The 18,878-nt window shown below is 33.7% G+C and overlaps 2 protein-coding genes across 2 annotated transcripts; both read right to left on the reverse strand.

The window, feature by feature from the left end:
* Nucleotides 1-912: 912 nt before the first annotated feature.
* LOC100749813 (putative ATP synthase subunit f, mitochondrial) lies at nt 913-1,994 on the reverse strand. The gene is made up of 4 exons (XM_003492908.4): nt 1,698-1,994; nt 1,529-1,627; nt 1,147-1,263; nt 913-1,061 (listed from the first exon to the last, which is right to left on the reverse strand). Exons 1-4 carry the CDS (start codon nt 1,825-1,827, stop codon nt 1,033-1,035), a joined length of 375 nt encoding a protein of 124 aa, XP_003492956.1. The 5' UTR covers nt 1,828-1,994; the 3' UTR covers nt 913-1,032.
* Nucleotides 1,995-2,822: 828 nt separating this feature from the next.
* On the reverse strand, nt 2,823-15,557 carry LOC100749931 (divergent protein kinase domain 1C). The gene is made up of 4 exons (XM_003492909.3): nt 15,408-15,557; nt 7,064-7,224; nt 5,989-6,676; nt 2,823-4,202 (listed from the first exon to the last, which is right to left on the reverse strand). The coding sequence occupies exons 1-4, from the start codon at nt 15,555-15,557 to the stop codon at nt 3,972-3,974; spliced, it is 1,230 nt and encodes a 409-aa protein (XP_003492957.1). The 3' UTR covers nt 2,823-3,971.
* Nucleotides 15,558-18,878: the final 3,321 nt, after the last annotated feature.

Raw genomic sequence — 18,878 nt, forward strand, 5'->3', positions numbered from 1 at the left:
TTTTCTTATTTAGTTTTATAGAATATGTATACTGACAAAGTTTTGCCATTAAAATCTGGATCACTCTGTATAATATGCAATTTTTCAAGCAAAGTATGTATGTTAGCACGAAATGCATTTGAGCATGAATCTGTTTATTTTGAAATACAACTAAAAAATTCTTTAATTAAACGCATGTAAAAACCTTCTATTATGTACTAACTATATATACACCAAATATTATATACTAAATTATTAAAATTCACGCCATGATTAAATTTTTTAGTGTTGTATACAACCGCAAAATATTGTTTCATATTTCGCGCCATTAAGATGACCTCGTGACTTTATTTGAATCTTTCCGAATTTTGACACGCTGTAATTTTAAATGTGACGTTTTATTAGTATCGAGTATAATTTGGACTGAAATAAGAAGACATCGCATAACAATTTCAGGTACATATTTATTATTTTTCATATTTTGGTAATGGTTCTCATATATAAGCTACGATTCGACTTAATATATTTTTCTCAAAATGTTAAAAATTTGTTCATAAAAAATCATCTTGTAAAATTTTAAAATTTATTTTATAAACGTAATGACAGATTATATTAAAAATAATAAATTTTTTATTTCGATTTTTTATTAATCAACTTGTAAATCTTATTTCAAAATTTATACAATATATTAAGATAACCTTTAATCATAAAAAACTATAACACTCAGCATATTTTTCCTAGTAGAATAATTTGTATTGTAATTAATACATAAAAGTTTTTAAAAATATTTGGCATTAAAACATGTTAATTTTTAAATAATGAAATGTGAATGATATTGGCAGTAATCTTAACCAGTAAACAAAGATACTGTTATAAACAAATATTTATTTATAAGAAAAATTCTGTTCTAGGATATTATATACTTTACACATATCAAATGTTTAAGCCGCATTTATTTCATATTATAGATTTTACAGATTATTGATATTACTTTTGTTAACTAATACAATTTAATTGTACTCTATTTTAACTCAAGATGATTTTAATAATATTTTAATGATATTTATAATTTCTATGTGCCCCTGAAAATGAAGACATACATTATGACATTGTTTCTTCATTATTTTATAAGTGTAAATTATGCAAATTTATTATATATAAACTTACTGATACGCAAGTAATTTGTAACATAGCCAAATATTGCTCCAACAATAGCAAGCTGGAAAATTGGAGCTATAGTTGCTTTCCTAGGATGTATATACTTTAATTGCCATCGCCAGTGAGCTGTAAGTTATGACAATTAAATTATAATACTTCAAAGAAACTAAATGCAAATTATTATAGAGCAAAAAAATAATTGCAAAGGAATCAATTTTTGCTTTATATCAAGTTATATTGAACTTTAAATATAAAAAATATTATTTCCATTTATTTAAAACTAATTTATCAAGTAATATTAACGTATATATCAATAATAAGCTAATTGTAACAAAAGTATTATATAATTTTTGAGCCATGGTAAGGCCACTTTTTTTGATAAAATATCTACCTCGTGAAATTAGCGATGCAAATGGTTTGAATCCTTTTTCGCGTCGGCTAAACCATTCTGGCAAGTCACGAAGTTTTACTTCGCCAAATGGCGTATCAGCTGTAAAGGCGGATAATATTTTATTAAATCATTTGTAAATTAAATGAATGGCGAAAGATGGTAGACTTACGTTTTCCGTAATATCGAGAAGGATCATATGGACCGTGTTTGGCTGGATCATATCCTGCAGGATAATTACCCCATGTATCAAATTTAATCAATTTGGCAAATTGATTCGCCAATTGTTCCAGTGTACCCATTATGAAACAACTAACTTATTGAAAACGAATTTTTAGTTACTACGTTTCGATGAATACCTATAAGGTACTATATAAAGGTTATATCTAATGCGAGATGTACAATCATGTAGAGACAAAATCCCTAGATATATGAATTAAATATGGGTATAGGAATATAAGCACCGAGCACAAACCTCTATTTTTAGAGTGAAGTTACCTCCGGGATGCGGGGACACAGTCACGTGGTACTTTGGGGTCGCATTGGCTATTGGCTATTGGTTTGAATATAAACGCGCGAGATTTTAAGAAATTCAAAATTTACATCTCAAGTTAGTTTATTTACAGTCATGAGTTATAATTCAACATCTCTAAGTATGAAAATTTTTATTGCTACTATTTGGTATTTAGTGTTGCAATTATGTAATGAATTTAGTAAGTTCTACAATATTATTTTGGAAACTATTATTGTTAACTGCAATATTTATAATAATTTGCTATCTTTGTCATCTATCAAATACTCATTTGTATGATGGATAATGAATACAAAACTAGTTATTAATCTCATTCAATTTGGAGAGAGAAGATCCATATAGTTCGGTGGTTCAGACTTGAAATTAAAGATGTGCATTTATTTTATTCAATACATAGAATTTAATGTAAACTAATTTTAAAAATTCGATTTACTTTACAAAATCTTTTATTTTGTAATGTACATTTATATTTACATTATCAATGCTTGATCATTAAAGATTTTAATTTAATGAGTAGGTATTAAATACACATATTTTAAGGTAATAATTATTTACTTCCAAAACTAAGGTGAGCAATAATTCTTCCACTAAAACAAATAATATGCAAATAACAGTATTATATGTAAAAATAACAGTATTCTTATATCTATCTTCAAGTTCTATCTAAGCGTATCGAATGTTTAATTTAAAGTACATAAGTAAGGCTACAATTACGTGTAAGGTAGTTGGTATTTGTGCTCGTTGTTGATAATATTATTTCTTTTCCTATTCTTATTACTATCACTAGCCTCTAGTGGTCGCTTATTTTATTATATTCTCCGAGTACAAAGATTATTTGTTAATTTTCGTTTCTCTGGATTCGTAGAAAGTTAGATATTTCCCGATTGTTCATTTCGATTCTCGCATATTTTATATTTTACATGGAGCTACGCTCATTTTTTTTAGCTCTCCGAATGAATGTAAATCAATTTCCAGGCTGAGGTGACAATGAAGCTTAACGAACGACTACAAACGTCAGCCGTTTAGGGGTTTCTGTTTAATCAGTAAATGCGTGTCGAACATTCTATGCTTGTCGTAAAAGTTTCTTTCATTTTGTAAGGAAGTAGTAGATGTACAACATTTTTTGTTTCTATTGGAACAAAATGGATCATACATAATTCAATAAAATAATATAAAATAAAAAATGTCGTGCATATATCGTTTCCTTATAAAATGAAAGAAACTTTTCGGAAAACTTAATACTTATACCGTTATTCGAACGACAACGAGATTTAACTTCGTTCCATTAACTTCATAGTCATTCTAAAATCGTTAGTACCTTCATGCTTCAAAAGTTAATGTATTTGTTTAAAATCGCTTGTGTAAAATTTGGTTTATTTGAAATATTATTACGTATAAGAAGAATAAATAAACTCTACAATAAATATATGTTCATTGGTTGGTACCTTTAAGTACGTGTAGACATTCGAATAAATTTCATTAATCCTTCAAGAAGTATATTAAATCGAAAAGTTAAATTATGAAAATGTAGGGGTTGATAAATTCTAAAAATAAATTGAATCTATTCATTTCCAGATATCATACTCCCCGTAGTTCAACATTTTCAGCGAATTTCTTAAAAAATTGCAATAGTGTTAATTAAACCATTTTATCAAAACTTAAAAGTTTCAACGTTTCAAAATTTCTCTCGTTTTATTTACAAATTTTTCAAGAAATTCATCGAAAGTATCGTTCTCATGTTTATACCTTCGATCGCTAATATCTTCTTGTGTAATAAAATTCTTATAAATTTCAACAATTCGCTCTTCTAACAACAGCCTTTGATAATTCGATCGAATACGTTTGAAAATATACCTATATGTTCATGAACGAGGATCCTTTGGATTCTCGTGATTTTTCCGAACTAAAACGTTTCTATACGGAAGCAGCAACTTCTTGTTCCATTTCGTGCAGCATATTGTACAGTCGTGTCTTCAAATTATCCGAAACTGCAGCACGTGGTAAATGTTCAATGTCATTGGCAGGATTCGCGCATTGTCGTAAAAGAACTGCCAGTGTACTGGTGGTGTGCTCCGACATGAGTAATCCAGGAATTATGATAGTCCCCGAGAGAGTCCAACCGAGAAATATTTTCTCGCAGATGATCTGAAAAATGTCATGGTCGTTAGTTTTAATTTGCTTCCATAAAGTGCATTTTGATACATACTTTCATCGATACTCATTTTGATACTCTTTCATCGAACAATTTTTAAAATTAAGCTTCATAAGTTCTACATTTCATGTACATTCGTGTTCGATCTCAACTAAGACTTTAACCAGTGTGTTATGTATTGGCTTGGCAACTAAGTGATTGCGGATTTTGTCATTAAGTGGTATTCACAAAATCCGCAATCACTTAGTTGCCAAGCCAATATATAGTAGTACGACTCGATTCAAAGGTCAATGCATATATTTATTATATTTTCAACATTATGATAATAGAATATTTGTCTAATGTGTATTCTCTACTTTGTGAGTAATCTGTGAGATTTTTTGAATAATCAAGAATCAACTTTTTTTGCAGAGTCAGCTTTGTTTCGTCGAGGTTGATTTAAGAAAAATTAAGATTCAAATTTTGATATTATCGACAATGATTGTCACGTTATGTTTCTATACATATATACACAAAGAGTATTTTTAGTATATACTTTATGTTATACGAAAGTGTTATACATGTATGTTTCATGGCACTAGTAGATATTGTGTAAAATTTTATTGAGGAACTAACTGTATCTAGAGATAAAGTTACTTAAAAATAGAGAATCTTCCAATTAGTGTGAATAGCACGTAGGAAACCTTATACATCATACATACTATCCAGCATATAATCTTCTCGATATACATATATAATCTTGTCTTTCTACCCTATTTTTAGTCAATGTCTAATCATATTTCATAAAATACGCTATTATCAAATAACAAAAGTACAGCGACGTTCAAAAGTCTGCAACTGGACAGACGTTTAATATTTTTCCTAAAATCTAAAGGTATTTCAACCGAAATTTATTTATTACTTACCTTTATTTAAGTGACGTATTAATTATTATTGTTTTAATTTTCGCTTATGGAAGGGAAACTAGAAAATTTATTCGGCTTAAAATTTGTCAAAATCGTGTACTTTAAGTTGCAATTGCGTACCACTTCATATGCAAATTTCGAAAAAAGTATTAAACATTTGATTTAATCAATGGTTGACATACTTTCCCAGACTTTTGGAAAGCCTCAAACTATAGAAAAATTATGTTTTAACATAAATGATCCGGTTCATCTATGGAACATCAAAAAATATGTTTGCTTACGGAGGGTTAATCTCTGGCAATGTTTTGCCGAAAAATTTAGAACAAACAATTTAGAAAACAATTGCTCCTTTACGGCTGAAATATCTTAGGCTGCCCTTAGACTATCAATATTATCTATGTTGTCGATATTTCAAGGTTCATAACTAAAAAGATCAATATATATTGTCGATACACTGTCAATATCTATCGATAAACCGTATTTTCGTTGTGAACTTTGAAATATTGACGATATTTTTGATCGTCTGACGACAGCCTTGCATCTGTAGCCTCTTTTAGGATGAAAAATACTTTCAATTTCTTATAGGAAATAAATATTAATATTAGTTTTATGAGTTGATCCTGCTACGATCTCCAAACATTTTATCAAAGATCAATGTTACATTTAATCTGGATTTGTAATCAATTTTAACTGGGTAAAGATTTCCAATGTTTCAATATCTTAAATAGAAAAATACGAGGCAACTAACGTATGAAATGTATAACACCATATTTGACATGGTTTGCTGTAATCTCTTTCGAACTATACCGTAAAAGGATTAGCCTAACTCGATCTCGTCATTTATCGAATTAATCTTATTATCTCTGGTAATTACTTGTAAATTGTTGTTGGCGACCGGTGACTCGCATCGTTTGTTCTTCGAGCAGAAGGACCTGCAGTCGAAGTAGTCGCAGTCGTCGTGTTTCTCGCAGTTCTTCCCGTCCGCGGTGATACGGCTGATAATCGTTTTAGGAAACACCGCGTCCAGGTCGAGGAACTTGAGCTTCTGTCCACCGAGAGGCAAACCGAAATGGTTTATCTTCACATCGCACAGATGGATCGGCTCAGGAAAGTTGGTGTCGAGTTCTTCGAGCAGGTCCAGGATCATCACGGCCAGCTTCAATCTTTTCGCCCATTCCGGTTTCGAATCGGACAGAGCAAGGATTGTCGTGGGTGTTTCTATGGGTCGTACGTATTCGACCGCGTAGAAGGTTCCGCATGTGCCAATCAGCTGTGGAAAAATGTCCCTGTCCTCGTACAGTATGCTCATCAGGTACTCGTTCTCCTGTAACAGCGGCCAGAGATTTTCCATCTCGAGCTGTCGCCTTCTGGGCTCGGTCTCGACACGATGCGTACGAAGTCGTGCAAGCCTCTCTAATTGATGCTGCGACAGCGTCACGTTCAGCTTGCTAACGACCAGATCTTTGATCATGGTGTTGAAGTCCGTCTCAGACGGGAAATGCTTTATGCCAGTCGCGTCCGTCCAGAATAACGTCTCGTACTGCTCCATCGGTGTCTTCGTTCTGAAATCAGAGCCCTTGTTTCAAATGTCTTCGTTTTTGAACGATTATTTACGGTTGCATCGATCGCTACAACATTACAGTTTCTTCAAATTGCCTGGACTCTAAACAGTAATTTTTCAACTTCAAAGTAGACTTCTTTTTTTATTGGTTTTTAGAGAATAGAATACGTCTCTATTGGTTCCAACAAAATTTATAATTTACTTTTTACTTGATGTTTCACGAATTCTCTAAGTTTCTACAGTCTTACGAAATTGTAAATGATTTTTCGATCGTTCCGTCGAATACCGTATTTCGAGAATACCATAAAATCAGAGAATTCCTTGATCCTAGATGTAAGCATCGAATTTTTCTCTGTGACATATATATTTGCAAAGAAAGGGAATAAACCTTGAGGCTTTGAACACAAGTCGGGTCGTCTCCCAGTGGGCCGAGAAAACCGCTTCTTTGCCAGCGTGAAGAGTTTCGCATGCGAGCGAGTGAATCCCTCTTTCCGAGCATAGCGGGTCGCAGAGAATTCCTATTGCAGCTCCTTTTTTGTGCGTGCTGCACTGAAATGAAAATTATGATCAGGTACCGTAAGAATAACGTTCACATCGTAAAAATTCCCTTCAAGGGATACGATTAAATTATCCTCAATTTTTTTTTACTCTTCTGAAATTCTGAAACATTTTTACAGTATGATCTTGTTACCAACTTGGTGTTCTCCTTCTCATATTTTTCTTTATTTTTCATTGATTTACAGTATTTTTACGAGCATCCTTTTGGCTGAAGGGTTACGTAAAACGTCAAACCGGGACAGGGAACTCTTAAAGCAGTTTTATGACACGGGGCGAAATTTCTCGTTAACCAGACTCGGCCACTTTCCAACATCCTTTAAGATACTAATTTATTTCTTTTAACAATGTATGGTTTATTTCAAGGGTGGCCTCAATAATATGTAAAATGTCTCCTTTAAATTGTACTTCTTCTTTAAGATATTTCAATATTTAGAAATTTCTATTTAAATATATTTTAACATATTGCCTCGCTACCTACCATATGCAACATAGTTGTATTTTCATGCAACTGAATAATCCGATGAAAAATAATCTACTTCAAAAAGACACGTTCGTGTAATTGAGTTTAACAAATTAAATTTCCACTGATTATTTTAAGAAGACGATGCCAGGTTAAAATTGACCAGGTGAATATTCCAATATTTTTGTTGTTCTCTGTTCTTATTATTCTTACATTTTGATAATAGAAATTTCTAATTAGCCGGAAGTCGAAATTTACAGATTATTTCTTACAATTGTCCACCGAAAGTTACGTATAAATTCAAAATTATCGTTTCCTTCAAAGAATTGATCTGTCATACGATCGAGACTGGTAACTTTCACGAAATAAACATCAAACGCATTTTTCTCCCGTTGCTTCCGATTTTACTTGGAAATAAAATTTCCGTACAAATACCAAGGAACTAAAGAAGAGAATCTATTGCCTTGGAATTCCCGTTTATCTGAAGGAACACGTGAAATCGTAGTCACGTATCGTCTCGTCTGTCCCTCAATGAAATCGAACGACTTTCATTCAAGATATTTCCACGTTCGTCGCAACGTGACACCGATATTTGAATCGATCAAGTCGATCGGCGTGTAAAAGTCAGGGTTTAAGGGATATCCCGTTGGCGAAAAGCGTCTCGGTTAGCTTTAAGTATCGTATAAGTTTCTTTTCTTACATTCAACGCGGACTCATGTAAAACGGATTCCTTCGTATCTGTATAATCTACACGTACAGGACGTGTTACGTTCTTCGTTATGTATTTTGCTTTAGAACCCATTTTAGAATGAAGTAAGGTTATTGTAAAAGCACGTTGCACATAGGGGGTTTCTTGAAACAGAATGAAGGAATATCGCGAGACTTTGGCCGAGTAATGGGTTAGTTTTCTCTTTGAGTCACGTATACGTGATATGTATACAGGGTGAGACATTGCAATTGTGCATTTAAAAGGATTTCTTTGTCTCTGGAAGTGTAAGAGGACGTAGTCAGGAGGATTTGTCTCATTTAACTGAGCGAAGAATATTAAGATGTAATTCCTGTATTACAAATATCTCGACACGAGGCTCAACATTTTGAGGCACGTAACAGTAATGTTACATTAAACGGACTATTTTCTATTAAAATTGTGTAAATTCTTACATCAAAGGATAGAATGATAAATCTTTCATTCTATGTTTCAAAAGCGATATCTACGTGTCTTTTTAACTAATATCGAGAACGAGGACATGGGAAGTAAAAGAAGACAACTGTATTGCGTATTATACACAAAGGTTTTTAAAATATCACTTTTAGAATATAAAGGGAAACATCTACTTTGTCGGGAAGCTTTGTATAGTGCTGAATATTAAATATTTCGAAATGGCAAGGCGTTACATTTTAGTACACTTAGTACTACATATAGTAGTTTTATCAAACATATTAAAATTGTTCGAATTGTTATATCTCTAAAATGATCTTGTATTCGTTTATACGTAATACATTTATTCTTCTATGTTCCTATAATATTCCATTTCTGTAAAGAAATGTGACATGGTTTAAATATCAGTTGTTTCCTAAGAAGAATTAAAATCAGTAATATCCTTGAGCTTTATAAAGTTAAGTTTATCTTGCAAAAAAAAAAAAAAATTATCGACGAAACTTTCTTTATGAGCAACAAAGATTTTCATCTTGCGTAATTATCCAATAAAGTCTTGTTTACAGAAAGTTTACCTTTTTAGTTACGTTTGAGTATACGATTTAGATAAATTACAATTAGATTGTAGGGGTAATAATTTTGAGCCATGTTAAGATCCTTACGGTTTTGATAGGAAGCATGTTTTGATTTATCATCCTGATAATCGAGCCTTTCTACGTTTAAACACCCTGTAGATGTATGTGCAACACAAAAAGGCACGATAAATTGTCCATTCACAAACAAAGTTTCAAGGTATTTGCAATATAGCTCTACACAAACGAAGGTTACTACAGGAACTCGTTTATGCGCGACAGCATGACCAATCTTTATATTACCGAATATTTGTTTTATCATACGATGATCAATTACACGTGTACTTGCGAATATTGACATCGCGTATTCATTAAAGATTTCATTACACTGATTTAATTGAACGTCCTGTACCTCTATCTTGTAATCCATTAAACATATTTGACAGCATCATCATTTAACCAGTTGTAGATTGATTCACCTGCGGTATTTTATGTTGTTTTTAAGAATAATACATATATGCAAGATGCATATAAAAATTTCATTTTTGATGACCATTAATAACTAATATCTTATACTATAATAAAATAATAATATTATTATTATTATCGATCTATCGGAATCTATTGGAATTCATCAAAGGAAAAGAAAAAATTATATAAAAATCACGATTACGATGATAGTAAATATTTTTTAATCGATCGTAGGAGATAGTGTGTTTAATGTAAAATTACTATTACACCGATCAAAATGTTAAACCTTGTCACTTTGGAATATTTCATGTAGGAATGAAATTTGATAAACTCGATTATTTTCCTAGTGCTATTATCACTGGTGTTTTATAAACGCTATAAAAAGACCGAAATTTGTCAAGACCTTCTTCTTCACAGTACATCTGTCCCCTTTCACGATGTCCCTGTATTTATGTATGTACTTTTTGCCTGCTACTCCAAGTTCACATGGAAAGAAACGCTAATCTTTATTGTCAGCCCAGAACCACAAGTACGAGAAACGCGCAACCAGAAGGAGGTTCTCGTTCACCGCGAGAGCTAAAACAAATTACGGTGCCACCACGAAGTGCTGATAAAACAAATAAAATAAGTAGAAATGAATCTTCAACGTGCAATAGCGCTGTCAACAATGAGAAATGTGTTAACAATACATTTCCCGCTGATCACGTACAAATGTATATTTAACTGCTGATCACATAAAAAGATACCGAATACTTTTTCGGTCGTAGAAAGTTTCTTCGATGAATAATTTCAAATTACGTATTATAACATAATCGTTAAATTTTTTACGTTAATACTTTTTCCGAGGCTCTGTATATTGCCAAGATATTAGCCATAATTTATTATTACAGTACATCTATTGGCTATTGAAAAACTGCAACAAGTTTTACTTTGTTTAATATCGTATAGTATAAGGTGAATGCAATAATAACTTACAACGAAACGATTAAAAAATAAAAACAGTGTAAAATATTTAATTTGTACGATACACGAGAAGAACACGAGTCCTATTTTTGTTACTTTCTTGATTTCGAGCAACTTGTTGGATTCTCAACTATAGTAACAAATCCAGGAAATTTCACAAACAATCAAGTAAAGAATCATTTTCGAGATGTTTAACAGACACCAATTATTGTATCCTAAAATTGCTTATCACATCTTTTGCATTTATTCATTTGCATTAAATATCAGCAGGTGATCCAATATCGTGTAACATCATTTAACGTAATTGGCAAGCAAGTGAAAATATGCATAAACATGTACTTCCACGTGAAGTCCGTCAAACAGGATGAGGAAGAATATTTTAAATGTTTTAATCGCAAAAATAAGAATTTCGTGGGTGGACGGACGATTCATGTGGTCGAATTTTTACGTTCGATCCGTAGATGTTGGGGCATCGTTCGGAATGAGAGCAATAAAAGTGAATTATTCTCTTGCTGCGTGGGCGATACTTGCGTTACATACAGGCACGCTTGTATTCGCACACGTATAGCTAGTTTCACGTGCGTATAACCGGTACAACACACGTTTGGGTCTGTGCATACTGTAGACTATGCACAACGATATTTTTAGTCGTCGTGACCGCCATGATGAGAGAATTTCTCGAGTAGAGGCGGATCCCATAACATGCGTGTCACGCGCCTTTATGCACCGTAACGTCCATGTAACGTTTCGGATGAACTTTTTCGAAAGCCATCATCCTATCTGGGCCAAGTTTATACCAGCCGAGGTCCCATGTTTTTTCGCGCATATTCCTATGCATCCTGAGATAGAAAAACGGAGGAATGTTAGGATTATCTGGTTCCGGGGGTAATACAATTTCTGCGAATCACGAGCAATTTCACTGGCGTTTCATGGCATTCTGTTGACTTGCAAAGGTTTTGAATACAGGTGGCAAGTATCAGGAAGCGATTCTTCCGGGATTTGCTGAAATTCCTTTCACCTGTAGACGGGAAACACCCTTCATTAATACGTAGAAATTACGTCCTCGAATTCCAATCTCTCGAATTTTTATTTTCGTTAGAAAAGGTCGTTAATGTTTCACTTGACAAACGATTACATAATCTGGTAGAAAAACTATGAGATAAGTATTTTGGATCCTTTTCAGCCTCGTTGAAAGACTAGAACAGTAACAAAATTAGGTTCTGATAAACGATTCGATTTATCTATGGTAATTTGGCCAAATACAATTAATGGGAAAAAGGATATACTAAACAATATAAATATTAGTAAAATAGTTTCAGGAACAAAGGTCTTTGCATACTTCATGTTATGATATATTATGAGCAATGCAGCAATATTTTACAATTATCAAGGTTAAGGAATGAGCTTTATCTACATATGAAATAAATGGTTTAAAATTCATAAGCATGATATATCGTTCATATAGCGTCGGAATATCAAGATTACGGAATAAATTCGGTATAAGTAGTTCGTGCTGAATGTTTTGAAAGATGTTGAACGATCTATGAGTCACTATCAAGTTTAGGTATACATATAACGTTGTAGTATATCAGTGTTGTAAAATAAATATCGCCAATCGAACATAATATCTCGGCGCTTAAATTATTCAATAACGTACGATCAGCATTTATGATTTTATTTCTTATATTTGTACAATACTACGAGCGGAAAACCATTAAACGAGAGATAATTTAACACGAGGATCATCCGGAGACATTTTTTCGCGACCTCGCGTGCGTTGGATAATGCATTACGTAAACGTTTTCGTTCTTAATATTCCAGCATGATGATAGTGTGGCTTGAATGTAATGAGTAGTGACACTAAGCTGGCATTCGATGCTTTACCACATCGATGCAACCACTCTCTCGGCAAATTTAATTTATAGCCACGTTCAATTAATGTTTTTTCTACCGCCGGAGAATATTAATCCACTTATAATCAGCGTTTTATATGGTCATAGAAAGCTGTGAACGATCGCAACAAGTGCACGAGTCATCCTGAATTATAAATTTACATATACAGCGACTCACGAAAGTATTTGAACGCTTATAGAAAGCTTTGACGTATATGTACATATATACGAACTTTTCTCATTTTCATTAGCAGTGTGATGAATAGACCGTGAATTTTTTTGCAATCTTTAAAAATATAACTGAATAAATGAAATCGAAACAGCGATTTGTTTATTAAATGTTATAATAAATATACTACTCTGGATATTTTATATATAGGGTGGTTGGTAACTGGTGGTACAAGCGGAAAGGGGGTGATTCTACGTGAAAAAAGAAGTCGAAAATGTAGAATAAAAATCGACTTTGAATTTTCGCTCGGTACGCGTGCACTTTATCACGTCTCGTTATAACGGATCTCATTGTAGATCGTTGTCTCGATGAAAAAATTAAAAAAAAAAATTTTTTTTTCTACATTTTCGACTTCTTTTTTCACGTAGAATCACCCTCTTTTCGCTTGTACCACCAGTTACCAACCACCCTGTATATAGTTTCGCATATTATGTTCAAAATTTCACACAAACGCGTAAAAATTGTAATGCAGTAGCTCAGTGGCTTGACTCTCGCGATTACATTGACAAAATTTGGAAAAGAAAAAAGAAACCAAAGGTGTGCATAGAGAAATATTTAAGTAGTAGTTCATTGTTCGTTATATTAATATCGGTATATAATAATATGATTATTCATACCTTATATTACTTTTTCAACAAAATAGTAAGCAGTTTGTATCTTCGATACACATTTTTAAATTGGTTCCAAATTTGACCAACGTCAGTATCATAGTCGTATCTCGTTACAGTGCTTAGAAAATTTGAAAATGTTTTACACAATACACGCATAGTATATATGTATACATGTAAATGTTTCATATGGCAAGTATTCAAACAATTTTCGTGAGGAACTATCGGATTGGCAATTAATTTTGTCAATAGGTGGTATTGACAAAGTTCGTAATCACTTAATTGCCAACCCAATATTAGACTGTTTCGATAGGTATTAGGTAGTGTTCATCGGATGAGAAGAGTAAACACAAGCGATTAAAATCGTTGTTCATTTCATACGTCCTAGACTTATATCAACACACAATATTTTTGCCATATATATATGTGTGTATAATAGATGTGATACTGACTCGTTGATACATGACTCCTTGTCATGTGTAATGGAAATTGTGCTGTTTAGAAGCTTCATCGATCAACTTTATAAATCGAGGAGTACAAAAAAATGATGACGTTAAAAACACTGTTTTCTAATTATCAATTATTATTTACGTGATTTTCTTGCGACGAATGAACTTATAGAAGTAATCATAAATCATTTGTTTCTAAAGAATCGAGCATCGATCGTGTATACTCATATAATGAAATTCATTCTAGGAGGTTCGATTAAAGATCACGAAATTTTGAACAAGTTTCACAAATACAGAATGTATTTTGTACGAAAATTTGTTTTTATTCGTTTACATACGGCTCAGGTAATGGACGTTTGACGAACAGCGAACGTGATATAAAATCGAATTCCATTGCAGCCACGTGCGTTGAACGTTAATCCACTTATAATGAGAACATAACACGGTGAAAATCTCTTAAACTGTGCTTAAATGAATATTTCTGACGACTATAACAGCTGCACGAAGGACGCGTTAAAGCGATTATAAATCGTAAAATAAATCACAGACGAGAGAAATCGAGCACCTTTCCTTAAAATTTTTTAAATCTCCTACAAAGACGTGAATATTATTATGAAGACGCGCAAATATATCATCAACAACGATTCTCAACTTCTGTGAAACGTGGCGAAATTCCGCTGTATAACGAATATTATCTTTCTCAATCATATATACATATATACAATATACACATATACAATATAAATCATATATACGTATATGTGCATATATACAATCCTGCGATCATTTTTCACAAAAATCCTAAACAGCTGAGAAAGGAATATTTCATGCATTGTCCCATTCATCGTCGTCAATTTGATAGTTTGAAAGACTTCCCTTCGAAAGGCCTATTCATAGATGATTTTATTTTTCTAGGAAACCAGTCAAATTCTAAGGGCACATTCAAAAGAATGTAAATAGACGGTCTGTAGAGACGGGGATATTACCCCCTCTACCTCCTAATCCTCGCAAGATCTCGCAAGTTTGCTTGTTTCTATTTAGTAAGCACTACACAGAGGTCGTCAACTAGAATGTTTGTAACGACGTAAACACACAGAGGTAAGGACGGGCAAATTTTCCTCCCGAGATTCGTAGGTACATACGTAAAATTGGTATCGTAACGTGCTATAGAATCAGTTCGTTCCGTGCACGTTGGGAGAGCGCGTGCGTGCCCGTTTGTTCGGTCCCTGTCCCTTTCTCTCTACCCTCTTACGGTTTTCACCCCTTCGCGAGCGTGACCCTAGCGCGACCTGCCTATACGATCTCTGCGTACGGTGCGTGTATGTCGTGTGTGATATAGTTGTGCGCGGTAAAACGTGTCTCGAAAGGACTCACCACGTTGGATACGTGCCGCCAAGCTTCAAGGTTCGTGCACATAATACCCCAGTGAAGGAGAAGGTAGACAACGAGAACCATGGTCGTGAAGAGGAGCATCGTGATCACCTTGTAGTGGTACATGAAACCAGGCAATCGTCGGACGTTCATGATCCTGAGGTTTTCTTCTGTTCAGGGTAAGTCGAAGAATATTTATCACGTTTCTTCTGTCCTCTTTTTTCCCTCTTTCGTTTACTCGCTCCGGAATATTCGTCAATATCTGCGATGTCGTCGTTCGCGTTCGATGTATCCCTTTCTTTACCAGCTGTCTCGTCGACGACGTCCTCGACGGCGCATCGTGAGGACGTCTCGCGTTTAACCTGTTCGCGATTCGCTCATTCGCTTGACTCTTTTTCCGAGCGTTATCCCGACGACACGATCGTCGTCCGACCGGTGCCGTACGCTTGTGGCAATGCGGCATAATCTGCGGCACATGCTTGCGTCGCGACGCCGCGCCTCTCGCGGCGAATCTTCCGATAGCGTCTGTTGCGCAGGCTCGTATTCATTTAGACTAGTTCACGGAAAAATTCGAATTTCGCTCGATCACCGTTAACACACTGTGCCGTTCTTCCGCCAACGATTCCTTCGTACAGTCGGTGATTTAATATTTTGGGGACGGGGAGGGCGATGGGGTAAAGGTTAGAACCGTTGAGAGGTTATTTTCGAGATGTTTTCATACGATGTTTGTGTAAATGACGCGAAATTGGCGATTTAATTTAGGATTTGCGTACACGGACAGATTCCCCGATGATACTCGTACGTTCTCGGATGTAGGTGAAGCTGGTTGGTTATTTTGATTGGAGAGCTTTCCTTTTTGTATCGATTATTTGTGTGGAAAAAGTCATACGAGTCTCGCTTTACGTTGTTTGATATAACCGGTCTCATATAACGTTTAACCTCCTTCAGGGTAAATTTATTTAAATTAGATAATATTTACTTGAATCATATTTACAGATATTTGATGAGTTGGATCGATATTGGAGAATATTTTTAATTATCTGAGAAAAATGTTGTACGTTATTGTACATATTTGGCTATTATATATCTTTGGAATCGTGCTTGAATAAAACAACATGTACATATACATGTACGCGTATCGTATGTATGGCTCCCTTCAGGGATTAATTGTCCACGAATGTGTTGATCAATTATAATATTAAGTATAGAAAAGAAACTAATAAATTAACGAATAATTTGTTTGAAGCAAAGTAAAAAGAATATACCAAATCATATTATATTTTATCGATATTTTTTAATCGAAAATTTTACGAAAGTTTATTCGATTTTAACAACTATTACAAAATTGGCACGTTTCTCGCATTAATTTAATTTTCTTATTTTTATGACGTGTCTCATCGTAAATTCTACAAGCAATTGTCATAGATAGAACCTATTTCTTCTATAACTTATCACTTTCATTACACTTTCGCGATAGACAGTTAGGTGTAGTGATGTATTTACATTGAATGGAATCGAATTACACTAAAGAAACAGTCGCATTGTTTTCTTCAAATTGCGTTTGAAGATTAGCTCGGCGAAGATTTTACATGCACGTACGACGTTGTATCTCTAACTGTTCTACATTGCTTGCTACTGTAGAAACTTTTTGCTGGCTCATCATCGTCGTACATGTGCACACTCTAGTTTTACGATAGTGTGGATATGTTCGAAACGAACGAGGGGAACTTTTAATTGGAGGTCCAGCTGGTGCTGCCTCCTTTATCGTGCTATGAGATAGACGTTACAAAAGTTAGAACGACCGTTGATGCAATCAGCGTGAACTTCCTGGAAAATTTGAATATAAAGAAAAGTTTTTTTTTACGAATTTAATTTCTCGACTCTTTCTATATGTACTTATTACTTATTTATCACTTATTTTATGGATTATTCAAATTTTTTTATTCGATAAAAGTATACTCAAATTTTTCTTGCATCGAATACATTTTTAAGGAAATTAGGTTAGGAATTAGGTTAGGATAAGGAGGTTAGGATAAGGTTAGGATAAAAGATCGAATAGTATTCCAGAATTTGAACGTACAGTTAAATCTGAGCTATTTATTGCAGAAGCAAAAATCGATCTTTTGGCTGAGAGAGGAAATGTTGTGCAGTTGATGTAATTGCTTGTGCTAGTTACAAAGTCAATTTTACGGTATTCAATGCGTACGAGTATTTCTTAATTATGAAATTGTTATTACATACTTAACATTTATGGATGCTATTATACTTATATTATTCTTAAACTCATAAAAAATGGGTTCAGAAATTCTTGCTTTTTATTTCGTAAGATGTTACATTTTTCGTGTCATAATAATATTCGGTAAAAATAAGATCTGTAATAGAGATATTTGATAAGATCATTAATAGAATCCTTCTAATTAAATAGCTCAACATTCTCTGTATTTGACATTTATAAACCTTTTAAATTTATAAATGTAATAATAATGAAAAATCACATGTCTAAGTAACCCATTCAGATGTAACATTTTATCTTTATTTCAGTTAATCGATTATCTATTACTTTTTAAATTATTCCATATATCCGAATACATTTTCTCAAATTAATTCGTACATCGGTCTTCTTCACCCCATCTACTCACCCCTATACACGAAATATTTTAACGTAATCGAATATAATAACGATATGGTATTATGTTTCATCCCTGTAATTCAGTAAGATTCAGTACATCCACACCATTTAACATTTTTCCAAGCAAAGTTTCTACATCACTCTCATCCGCTCTTATACAATAATAATAAAAAGTCACATTTTTAACTAATTTAGTAAAATCTAACATACCTAAATCATCTAAGTAGCAAACTTGTCAAATTATTTCCAATACGCGAATACATCGTGTTGAACTTTTCCAATATATTAAATATCGAATATAACTATCCTCATCCGTACTCACAAAATACTTCAACGTTACTTTCTGCGCGTCAATTACATCAATTGACCGCTCGTGCACCACTAGCGTTGCGACAATACCGTTGATAATATGGTAATTGTTCCTTCTATCGTTTTCACTGATAAATAAACCTGCATTCGTTGGATTTAGATTTCTCAAAAATTTGTTCAAAAGATACCAAATTCACCGTAGAGGTTCAAAATGAAAACTGGCTCGCGATACTTCTTTCATATTTTCCCTTATTGCGCAACATCCTAGTTTCAACTTCGTCGCCCTATCTCAAACTTTATTAGAACTTCTACAATTTCGACAGAAACCTGGTACGGCCACTGGTGTGGCTTTCGTGGGTCGTTCTTAAACCGCGTTCGCGAGCCATCTTCCGTTTCCCCTCCCTTGGCGAAGCGTGCGTTGGCCGAATCTCGCAGAAACGATTCGTAGCAGTTTCCAAATCGCGCGCGGTCCCGCGTATCGCGAAAGAGGGACGCACCTGCATGCTGCTCGGCGCGCAGCTGCGACCTTCGACGCC

This window comes from Bombus impatiens, unplaced genomic scaffold, assembly GCF_000188095.3.
Source record: "Bombus impatiens unplaced genomic scaffold, BIMP_2.2 scf_0899, whole genome shotgun sequence".
NCBI lineage: Eukaryota > Metazoa > Arthropoda > Insecta > Hymenoptera > Apidae > Bombus > Bombus impatiens.